This window comes from Aricia agestis, chromosome Z, assembly GCF_905147365.1.
Source record: "Aricia agestis chromosome Z, ilAriAges1.1, whole genome shotgun sequence".
Classification (NCBI taxonomy): domain Eukaryota; kingdom Metazoa; phylum Arthropoda; class Insecta; order Lepidoptera; family Lycaenidae; genus Aricia; species Aricia agestis.
In genome coordinates this window covers 5,089,200-5,101,652 of record NC_056428.1, presented here as the reverse complement: position 1 = coordinate 5,101,652, position 12,453 = coordinate 5,089,200, and the positions used below count along the sequence as shown (strand labels likewise).

Genomic DNA, 12,453 nt, shown 5'->3' with positions numbered 1-12,453 from the left:
CAGTTAACGAGTCAACGACCTTTTGCTCTGTTAGCGAAATATTATATTGTTAACAGGCCGACTTGCGCCAATCCGAGCTAGAGTTAACTCTAGGTTTATAATATTATTATCTCTCATTAATCTTATACTAGCTATTCGACCGAGCTTTGCTCGGTATTCGATAAAACGACGACGAATATTATGATCTTATATATAAAAATGGATTTTCAAATGTGTTAGTCACGCTAAAACTCGAAAACGGCTGAACGGATTGGGCTGATTTTAGTCTTAAAATATTCGTAGAAGTCCAGGGAAGGTTTTAAACTTTAAAGTGACACGAAGTTCACCGGGACAGCTAGTATTTTCTAAAAATGATTCCTAGCTAGATCGATTTATCGCCTCCGAAACCCCCTATATACTAAATTTCATGAAAATCGTTGGAGCCGATTTCGAGATTCTAATTATAATATTATGTATTAACAAGAATTGCTCGTTTGAAGATATAAGATTTTTGATGGAAATGGCACGAAATTTACATATTTTTTAATACAGGGCTTACTTAAGCTCAAAGTGGCACAACTGAGCCTAACCCAATTATTGTAGGAAATCGATTTTTAGGTCCGTAGAAGCCGCTCTTACTGCTAAGATTGTGCTTAAGATTAGTCTTAGGGCCTGTTTCACTACTTCCTGATAAAGTGCCGGATAGGCTATCCACAACTTGTTTGACAGTTTCTCCATACTTTATCTGTCAAGTTAAGCTGTTTTTGCCCGACCGCGGTGCCGAAAGAAAGGCATTTTGGCTGACTATGTTTGTATGACGTGTGCTCGTACCGGTCCTATTTTTTTAAATGAGATGTCAACAATTATACATCTCGGCCTTTTTAAGCGAGATCTCGCGAGATTAACGAGATTATACCTACTCGAGAAACGTTATAATCTCTAAATTGGCGATATCTCACGAGATTGATTTTCATAAGATTTCGGTTGAGCATTAAAGACATCCTTAATATCGACACGGGATTTTCAGGATATCCATCCCTATTTTTGCATATCGCAATCCCATCCCTACTGTTTGTTCAGCCAACGCAAACATATTGAGGCTGGACACAGGACTGCAATTATCGATGTCAAATGTATCGATACCGTTGTTTGCTTTCCGGCATCGGTTATCGAATTTTATCTAACCCCTCGAGGTTAATGCACTAAAGGCTAGGTCTTTTTAGGACACAGATAACAGTGCCTAAGTGTACTACAAACTTCGGCAAATACGAAGAAATACCAGAAATCAATACTATGATACTTACCAAATGAAAAAATGTAGTTATTAATTGTCTGGTTTCCGTCTGTCTATAAATAACTTATGTATTTTTTTAATAATTGTGTTGTGCTAATTCCGGTAAAATGAACGGGTCCGATAAACGATTTTACATGCATTGAACAACTAGTTAAAATTAAAATCAATCTCTGGAACTTTAGTACCAAAGCAATATTACAAAAAAGATGCCTACTGTAAAAGAAACAGACCATAAGCTGATTCGACTTATAAGAATCATACAAAATCGAATAACACATTTCAGGACCAGCAGATCGTTATAACAAATTCCCAAAGCTCGATATTATAATCCCGATCCTACATGATTAAAATGATATCATGCATACAATCAAAATACACAGAAAAATACTCGCATCACAAATTGAATAATTCATATCAAATATCTTAACAAGCAGTTCATCACGGTATGATTTCGTAATATTCATACATTTTGTAATATTCATACCGGTATACGCCGTCGAATCAGTGCTGCCAACTTCGAAAATATTTCTCCCTGTATCAAGTAAAAATATCCAATAATTCTCAAAGCTCCAGCACTTTTAAACTTATTTTCAGTGCTAGTTTTAGCAACAAGGAACCCTTATAGTTTCGGTCTGTCCGTCTGTCTGTCCACGGTTTTTCTCGGAGACTATAGGACCTACAGAGCTGTAATTCGGCATAATTACAAATATAAATCTTAAAATAAAAAAAAACCGGCCAAGTGTGTGTCGGGCTACGCGCAATATAGGTTCTGTAGTACAGTTAGTTTTTGATAATTTTTGTAGGGTCAATGAATGTTCATTATTTTATAACGCGTTTACCACTACTAACACAAAAATATTATGAGTATTCATAGATCATTTTCCGATTTAGGGATCCATTGGTCAAATATGAATTTTAAAATGGAAAAAATCGTTAAGAGTCCTGTAGAAGAGGGGGGGTTCTACCAGTTAAACGGTGGCTTCTAGAAATGTGAAAAAGTTCACGGGAGTAGGAAATATGCTGAATTTAAAATTAAAAGTAACACGGCTAAGAATACTTCATAAGCTATTGAGTAATAGTCGATCAACTTAAAAATGTATTCGGCGAAGTATAAAGGAACTTTTCGTTCAAATTCCTTTAAAAGTAACTGAGATGATAATGTTAGTAGTGTAAAACACGTCATAAATGTACATTCATTGACCATACAAACATTTAAAAAAACTGGCGGTACTACGAAACCCTATATTGCGCGTGGCCCTACACGCTCTTGGCCGGTTTTTTATTTTAAGATTTTGCAAATTTTAAATTTTAAGATGAATGCAAATATTAATGATGCCGACAAAATGGTAGATCCATTTTGTCGGTATCATTAATATTTGCATTCATGCCGAATTACAGCTCTGTAGGTCCTATAGACCTCGTCGGACAAACAGACGGACAGACCGAAACTATAAGGATTCCTTGTTGACTGCGGAACCCTAAAAAGAGGGCACCCGCGGCGCCTAGCGTCGCCCCCCACCCTAACGCCACTACTACTTATTTAGAGTAGTTCAATTGCCACAGATATTCTCGCATGTGTAGAATTTTTACCGTTTTAGGAGTAAAATCCCAAATTGGCAACACTGCGTAAAATTACTTTCCATCCCCTTTCCGTAATCATACTCAAGAGTCAAGGCGCGATTCTCAGTAACAAGTACAGACTGTTGAATATAGTAGAATATGTTCTACTTATATCCGCCTACGCTAGAATAAGGGCTATGTTTTTCGAGAGTATGTATTAATGTAATGCCTCTACAGCAAAAACGGCTCGATGAGTCTTAGCTTGAGAGGTTACTTGTTTACTGTGGTTACTGGGTTAAAGAAAAGGAAGATAAAATAAAACAAATGACGCTAGAATTAATTTAGTTAACTCTGATAAATAAGTTGTCATAATAGACATCAATTTTTATATTTGGCTGACTATAGTATTATAGAGTATACCGACTTAGAACTGAGGTTGAAATTTTTAAGTTTGACGTATAATGACAAAAGTCTTCGCTAGGGTCGTTACCTACAAATTTATTTGTCGTTTATATTTTGGCAAATCAATGATGAAAAACTTAAAGCAGATATTTTACTACCGCGCGCGTTGTGAAGATTCAAATACGGCCCAATTGGGCCGTCTGTTGTTTAATCTGCATCGAGCGCAGTCACGAATGTGCCGCGTCTTGTCTTACCTAAATAAATTGAAAATGACGTCGTGCGTGTATCGAAAATGTACCAATTATGACTCGAAAGTAAACAAAACACATGGAATTTCTTACCACGTATTATCATGTCTCGATTGCATTAAATACCTCGATTATTTACATTTTCAATCGTCATAGCTCAGGCGAAGAAAGAGACAGCGATACGATTCGACGTTTAAAAATAGAACTGTCTCTTTTATGTAAATGGTTTTTCGTATCTTGTTTTACTTATCTATATTGTTTCACTTATCTGTCAAATTTGTCAATGTTTGCAATTTTGAATTTGAAAATTGTTCGGATGAGATTTAAGCCGGAAAATAGTATGGACGTAACATATCTGTATAAGTAGAATATCATTGTGGCAAATGCAAAGAAAACTGTCAGAATACGATTTTAAAATCTTCGTTTTAGAAATAAATTATATCAGCCAGCGCGCCAGCCTTTAACTTATCCTGGCGAAACCCGAAATAAATGACAGGTACGTCGATCTCTTAGCAGTCGCAGTACTGGTAGTTATGTCTATTGCAGTGCTATAGCATACAACTTTGAAGACTTTTGTTTCTCAACACTCGCTAACGACTCTCAGAATAATTTCGACTTGTATCACCATTTCTGAGTTCTGACGTTTACCTACAAATTGATGTTCCCTACACGATAAACTTTTGTCTCCGATTTTCAACTTTCCTCATTAAATTTTCAGTTTATTGATAATAATTCATGACGTAACTTTTTCAATGCTAAATATTTCGCCCCCACACTCGGAGACAACGAAAAACTTCGCACGCCTCCAATCTTCAACTTCGCACTCATTAAATTAACAAAACTTCCATTGTTATATTTGTTTACGAAAATCGTTAATATCAACTAACAATCGCTGTGCTTTTGTGTCCGTTTATGTCACTAACCCTGGGGTAGAACTAATCTACTAGGTTGCTTTTCCACCACAGCTGCGTAGATATTTTTTAAGATCCAATAGAATCGCTGTACTGAGCAAGGTCAAATAGAGCGATTTTATTGGTTCCTTACACCTTCCTTGGTTGGTTACATCTTAATTATTCTACAGGTGGATCAAGAAGAAGGGGATGTGGAAGGTTCTGGTCGTTTCGGAACCATACCCCCGTTTCCACCGCCGCCGCCTGGACTAGATGGTACGTTTCTTGTTTATATTATAATATTGGCCAGTGATTATTTTTAAACATATACATAGGGTAAATGACTAGTAAATTGGACAGTACCAGTCATTGAAAAAAGCACAAAAACACAATATTTATTAATGTTGCCTTAAAAGTATGTTTGTAAAGTAAAAGAACGCCTGATTTTAAAGAAAAACAGGTAGTTTTTAAAGCAACCTTAATAAATAAAGTGTTTTTGTGCTCTGTCCAATGACTAGAACTGTCCAATCACCCTATTAATATTACCCTTTACGTTGGGCTACGATAGATTGCCACCAGAAATACGAAGCTGTAGCACAATCAACATCGATCGTAAATAATCGTAGTAGAAATTCGTCGCTTCTCTTGATGCAACATAAAGTGCGACAAGGCTTTAAATGAACGTGGGCGGGGGCGCAGCTGGTAAAGGAGAACTGTCAAAAATTGCGTTTATGTATGATAGAAGCGTTAGTTCCTTTTTTCGCCACGTAAATATAAAATTGTCGCGCTCTACCTAACTTTCTTTAAAACTCTGGAACGAACAGAACAGATCAATACGATCAGCAAACCTTCAAGATGAGAGTGTATTTCCTCTTAAAAGCCCGGCGACGCACCTGCAGCTCTTTTACGAGTGTCCATGGGCGCCATCCTATCTATGTAACCAACTAGCTATGTAATAGTGTATCAGACGTGTGTGTAACAGTCACTAACAGCTAAGCGGGGAACATAAGTCACGGTAATTAGTGTAAACACGCTGATCCGCTATGGCTGCGAGACCGCACGACCTGTTTATATGCTCTGTGTGTATAGGGTGCTTTACAGTCCCTTCGTGGTAAAAAACTATACATATAAAGACTTCATCTAAGATAGCCGAATTTTATACATGGTGCAATAAAAAATGGTGATGAGTTTACTGTGAAAGTAGCAGCGCTGAAAGAGTAATTTTTTTACTTTTGTATTGGAAAATGTATGGCGTTTATCCATACAAATCACCAAAAAAATGTTGCCCTTTGAGCTGCTACTTTCACACACACACCCTAAAGTTGTATCACTTTGTTTTGTTGCACCATGTACTTATAGAAGTAGGTACAGTCTCTTTCTATTTTAAAAATTGAATACATAAGTATGTATTCAATTTTTTTTTTAATTTTCCGCAAATTTTAAATAGCAATGGCCAATGGTATTTCTTTACTAAGTAATGTGTATAACTGTATAGTATTCGTCTGAAAAAACTATGTAAAGGCTTCGGCTAATTTCGGATTTGGTGGCAATCGCGGCTCACTTTACAAAAATATTTGATATTATAATATCCAAACATCATTGCGTAGATGTGAAACAATATGAAAATCATACTTTTAACCACATTTTTTCTGTTTTCAGGCTACCCTCTTCGACTGCGAGGTGAAAAAGGCGAAAGGGGACCAAGGGCAAGATATTTTAAATTATAATAATTATTAAATGATTGATGTTTTTGAAAATAAGAATTAAACTCTACATAGAGCACTTGAAATGGTTTGCAAAAAGTGACGTAGCAAATCACCAGTTTTCTTCATCAGCTCAAATGAAAGGAAAAAGCAGATTTAAAGGTCCTTTTGGTGGGGTGGGGAGTGAGCGGGGTGGCTTTGCGGCAGGGCGGAACATGCTATTGATAGATCAGTTATCAGACGGATTGTTATTGGTAAATCATAATCTGACGGTTACACGTTTTTGGTAAAATATATTGTATTTATGCGCCTACGGTAACGCGCTGTTCGTAGACACGTCTCACTCATATTATGCCTATACAAGGTGTAAAAAAAGTAAGTGATAATACCTTAGGATGTGTATGTCTCCCTTATATGAAGTTCACTGTGAAAGTAGCAGCGCTGAGAGAGGATATTTTGCGATTCGTATGAGCAAGCGCTCCCGCGTCATATTTTTTTCTATACAAAGGTGAAAAAAATACTCTTTCACCGCTGCTTCTTTCACAGCGAACACTATATAGGTGACCCAGATACACACCCTAAACTATTATCACTTAAGTTTTGTTACGCCCTGTATACACCTGTTTCCTCCTCTAGTTTCGCCAAGTGATCTTAAAATTTTGCGCGGCCTCTGTCTGATTTTTCATCAAAAACTGTAATATCAAACAGAAAATACCGATCCAGGTACAATGACAGCCATTAAACGGCAAAAACACCAGTTAACGGAGTGCGAAACGCACAATTCGCAGTTTCCCCACAAAGGGCTTATTGTTTTTCCCGATTTATCGCTTCCCACCCTACGGAAATTTGCCCAAAAATAGGGAAATAAATCAAATCACACATAATATATTTTTAATTCAAAATTTATTTATGTTTTTATTAATTCTAGTCATAATAACTTTTTGTCTGTAAGTATTTTTTTAATGCCGAGTTAATCTGAAAATTTTTACACATTTATACTTTCGATAGAAAATAGAAATTAGTATTAAGTACATAAAATTATGTTTAAAGTAATTAAAAAATATTATTAATACTGTTAATTTGAAAATGCTTCAGTTTTTTTCTACTCTCATTTCTGTGGTGTGCATATTTTAGTGGCTTTTTTATTTAATTATTGTTAAACTATTTTCAGGGTCCCCCAGGGGAATCGATACGAGGACCACCGGGGCCGCCGGGACCACCAGGTCCCCCTGGCACCCTTGTAGCGGGGGTCACGGAGGCTTCAGGAGATGAGGTAAGACCACTTAAAATTGCAGACAGAAAATATACCTCTTTACGTCCTGTATTAAATATCAATTTAATATGACGTAAAAGGGAGATTCAAAAGTGATACCCGAGGCCTGATGTAAGGGAGGCGAGCCGGGCATTTGCCCAGAGCGCTGAGCGGCAAATAAGGGGCGGCTAAATTGAACTTATTCCTATCTTCCAAGCTAGCCATTAGCCATCCACCACCCAAGTTTGTGAATTTTACCTTTCAAACTAACTCAGATTGGTCAGCGGAAATATTAAAGTATATTACTTTCCCCCTATCCGCCAACAAAACTAGCTCATGACTTACGAGTATATGGTTATGTAGGTTGTTCGGGTGAACACCGTTATCCTTGAAACCATCAAATGAGCCCATCAAAATGAACAACTTTTTCTATGAGAACAATGCTGGGAATTCCAAAAAATCCGTCTTCATACCCATACAAATTGCCGATCCGGGCATCCGTATGGGTATGAAGACGGCATTTTTTTGAGTTCCCAGCATTGTTCTCACAGAAAAAGTTGTTCATTTTGACGGGCTCATTTGATGGTTTCAAGGATAACAGTGTTTACACTAACACACTGTATGGTATTTTGGTTAGTTAGACGGAGCGCAGGTGGTACTTACGCTATCATGTTGTTGATTTGATACTTAAAAAGCCACAAAGACTAAATTGGTCCTAACTTGCTGGAAAAATAACTGCTTTATTATTTTTTTCTGCATTCCTGGATCTACACAGAAGCCCGCTGTCAAGGTTTGCTTTCCTCAGTGTTTGTATTGCGTAACTATAGCGTTTAAGACTAGAATTTAACAATAACAATATGCATATTCAAAGGTCGGAACTATTTGAGCTCAAAATCGCACTTCGCTTTTATTACTTATTCACAAACTGTTGGCTTCCCAGCAAATATTCGGTGAGAACTACGCGTCGCTCGGGCAGTGCGGGTGCAACTCCAGCGTCATACTGTCCCTGCTGGAGATGGCTCCGGAGCTGAGGGGACCTGTGGGACCGCCGGGCATCGACGGACCGGAGGGGAGAACTGGCACCCCGGGCTTACCTGTAAGTGGCCTTTAACTTGTGCAGTTCCTAGGAATCATTTATGTCCTGTTTCTGAGTTCTTTTGTGAGTTGAGAGCCAGTTAATTTCTTTGAATCGTAAATGGGCATTAAAGATTCTAAGTTTTTTTTTTTTAATTTCGGAGCTTTTTTTAAAGTTTATCTATTCAACGGTGTCGTTGATTTGTTGATGTTTTGACGATAGCCAATCAAAAGCACTGGTTAATAGATAGACTCTTATCGAAAACCTTCAGATACCGGGCATAAGTTATTTAAATAATCTATACCTATCTATATTCTAATATCGTAAAAGTCCAGGGAAGGTTTACCGGGACAGCTAGTGGCTTATAAAGTTGTGTTTTTGCCGGAGATGCGTTGCAGGGTATGTGTTGTTAAGGCCCAATAGGATCGTTGCTCTGAGCGAGATTAGAAAATGAACCGTTTCTGTATTAAGTGGTTATATTCTTGAAAAGTAGCTGCGATGAAAACGTACCCTAAGACCACACACACAGGTAGAATTTTTTTCCAAAATATTGTTATGATATTTTGTAAACGTAAGCAAGTAAGTGGTTAAGCATTTAAGGTTAAGGAACATTTTGTTTCACCAGGGACCACCAGGTCCCACCGGTGAAAGGGGACCAATAGGTCTACGAGGGGAGAAGGGGGACCGCGGCGACGAAGGACCAAAAGGACCAGAGGGCCAACCCGGTCCTAAAGGGGAGCCCGGCGTGGACGGCCGGCCCGGGACCCCCGGAGTGCCAGGACCACCCGGACCCCCGGGCTCCAATGACTACACCAACTTTGAGGTAAGAGTAACAAAAAAGAAAAAATACGTGTGGCACTCGGGGACTGCCACGGTAAAGCTATTGCATAGCATTTTTTATTAACCTACGCAAATATTATAATTCGCATACGCACGGACACAAACACCGTGCCGTAGTCTGGCAACGCCGCACCAACGAAAAAAAACAAATGGGTGTGTTAGGTTATTTTCGTTACGGAATTTCTGAATTCGATCGCCGCGCTCAAAGCCCGCGATAAAAGCTATGCAATAGCTTAAAAGTTCCTAAGTCGTCTATGCACATTTGGCCAACGCATTGACCCAGCGCATTGGGCCAATCTCTCTTCAGCATTATATTTATTACTAGTATACAGAATGTAACAAAACTAAGTGATTAAGGGTTTGTAAGTGACCCTTATATTGAGTTCACTGTGAAAGTAGCAGCGCTGAAAGAGCAAAACTTTTTTATGGCTGCTACTTTTACAGTGAACTCAGTACATGAGACTTATGCACACCCTAAAATATATCACTTAGTTTTGTTACACCTTGTAGATATTATCTTATAGTATTATATATTAATATATCTCATTTATTTAGTCTAACTGGAAGCCGCGTCAGATATACAAGGTATGTAATTGAATTTCGTAGTTAGCTACGTAGAAACTTGATATTATGATGCCCAAGTGTGTGCGCAGTATACTCTGTCTGACACGACTGGCAAGAGACCGCTCTTTAACATGCCTGCCATTCGTGGATCATCTTACTTGCAGGCTGATCACCTGATTGTTAGACAATCAGGTGATCAGCCTGCATTGTTCTAACTTCGAAAACAACATTGTAACCTTAACTATAATACTTAGATATACATAACTGCACAGTTTTGCCATAGTAAACTTTATATTATATATCTTATCTTATATCTTTAGACGAGCAATTCTTGTGTATACTCGTAATTGGAATCTCGGAATCGGCTCCAAAGATTTTCATGAAATTTAGTATATAGGGGGTTTCGGGGGCGATAAATCGATCAAGCTAGGAATCATTTTTAGAAAATGTCATTTTATTCGCGTTTTATCAAATACCGAGCAAAGCTCGGTCAAATAGCTAGTTATTGTTATAGAAATACGGTATAGTATATTGTACCTACCGTATTTCTATAAGTTATAATAATGTTCATTGAGTCATCCATCCCCATAGCCGCCGGAATCGAGGTAAACGTTAGCAGAACAATGCAATGTAAAGTCATGCGGGCGTAAAATATTATGTCTTTGTAATGTGTTTGATTTCTATTTTTTATAGCAAACGTTAACTGGCCGAGTTTGACTTCTGAAAAATAATGTTATAAAATATAAATTATTGCATTGTAGGATCGTAGTATTCCCTTTATTTTTCGCATATCTCTCGAATGACGCTACCTTTACATCAACGTATCTGAGACAAAACTGTGCAGTTTCATCGTAGTGCGTACAGGGACTTACAAACACTTTTGTTGATATTATCGAATGGAAATTCAAGAAACGTAATTGTTTTCACTTACATCGAGAACTCCGCTAAAATATTAGCTTTTAAAAGCAATTGTGTTTTGTTAACGCTGGAAACTTCCACAATAAGATTCTATTATAAGAAATTTCTCATTTCAAAAGAGGGTCTAAGATAACGTACCCAAAGAGATATGACTATTAATTAATTTCTAAAGGAAAAGTTCGATTTAGATTTCTCGTAAAATTTACTTAGGCTTTTAGCATTTACATTTTCGGTGTACCAATAATTGATTATTAATTTGGAAGGACTAAAATAATATATAGCCTTCAATTGTTGATTCTAAGAAATTTTCAAGGGTACGTTTCGAAATTTAACCCAGTGTACTGGCTAGTGACATCACGCTCGTGAGTATATTGTAATTCTCATACGTACCTATACGCCATATTGTATTAGTATTTAGTAGTATTATATGCATACAGTACAATATAGTGCATACAGTCTATGTCATATTTGAAATAATGACATCCCGATTAATCATAATATTAATAAAAACTTTGTAACCCATTTTACGAAAAATGGGGAAACGTAGGTGCATGAAATTTCGCACAGTTATAGTTTATATGGTGAAGGAGTGCATCGAGCTAATATTATTTTAAAATTATGCTTTTGTCATACATATTTTTTGACACACACTACGACACACATACATGAGAAATGACAGATTCTTGAGTGACAAGCCTATACATACAAATTATAGTCTTTTATTTATGGTTGAAGACTGTTGACAACAAGTTGACAAATTGAAAATGGATTATAGTTTTTTTTATTGAATCTAAGATACTATTACACAATGCTTACGCGGCCAGTTTGAAAGTCAGCTAAGTCCCAGAGACAAGAGTTGAAAAAATAATATAAAGTAAAATATATTTTTTACATAATATAGGTAGTAGTCCTAATGTCGTTGAAACTGAGGTCGAATTTCGACCATTGGGCGATCTCTAGTTCATATTATTATAACTAAGTAACTGCTATTATCTGCCAGAATGTTTCGGAACGAATCAACGGTACTCAATTCTTCATGTTTTCGTGTGTACTGGTTAGTACGCTGCACTGGGTTATATGTATATCGGAACTTACCCCAAGCAATAATCTAAAATGACAGACATAAGCCTCTTGAATACCGAAAAATTCAAAGTAAAAATTTTTAGATACCTCTAAAAACTTTTTACTTTGGATTTTTCGATTTTAAGTGGCGTTAAACAAGAATAATCTAAATTCTATCATGTGAAAACTTCTTTAGAATTTCGGCGATGAATGCTTTTTTGAACTAATATAAAGTTAATTTTTATTATTCGTAGTACAAAGTATAACTATTAACCATACCAAATACCACAAGTGTGGGTTAAGTAAAGGAAAGTTTCTGAATCTTGTCATAATATTATCTTTCTAGCATTATGAAGTTTTTTTTTGTTGGCTTTTGGCACTGACACCGGGGGTATTTTGCCACATACAAGGGTAATATTCTTCTTATAATATTTTTCATCATCATTTTACTATTTCGACAAGTCTAAAGTCTAGTCAAAGTCTAAGTAAAAGTGAAAACAGTCAAGGAGTCAAGTCGGTCAATTCAGTAAAGTGGTAGACTCTTTACTGAAACCTTCGACGGAGTTTTCGAGGGAACACAAAAAAGCACGTTTCTGGAAGTTGCAGCATTTGCCTACACTTGTGAGTTGTGCACGATAACCAATATCTAATGGTTAATATTCTACT

At 36.9% G+C, this 12,453-nt stretch overlaps 1 protein-coding gene across 8 annotated transcripts in view; it reads left to right on the top strand.

Moving 5' to 3' along the window:
• The window catches only part of LOC121738916 (collagen alpha-1(XVIII) chain-like), a 195,560-nt gene that overhangs the window by 168,157 nt on the left and 14,950 nt on the right, over nt 1-12,453 (top strand). For 4 of the 8 annotated variants that reach the window (XM_042131192.1, XM_042131188.1, XM_042131194.1 and 1 more), the window contains 7 exons: nt 4,565-4,649; nt 6,033-6,079; nt 7,248-7,349; nt 8,104-8,118; nt 8,269-8,424; nt 9,029-9,226; nt 9,799-9,828. In XM_042131192.1, coding sequence (XP_041987126.1) covers nt 4,565-4,649; nt 6,033-6,079; nt 7,248-7,349; nt 8,104-8,118; nt 8,269-8,424; nt 9,029-9,226; nt 9,799-9,828 — 633 coding nt within the window. The remainder of the gene's footprint in view (nt 1-4,564; nt 4,650-6,032; nt 6,080-7,247; nt 7,350-8,103; nt 8,119-8,268; nt 8,425-9,028; nt 9,227-9,798; nt 9,829-12,453) is intronic. The other 4 variants (XM_042131193.1, XM_042131191.1, XM_042131189.1 and 1 more) reach the window with 3 other exon arrangements.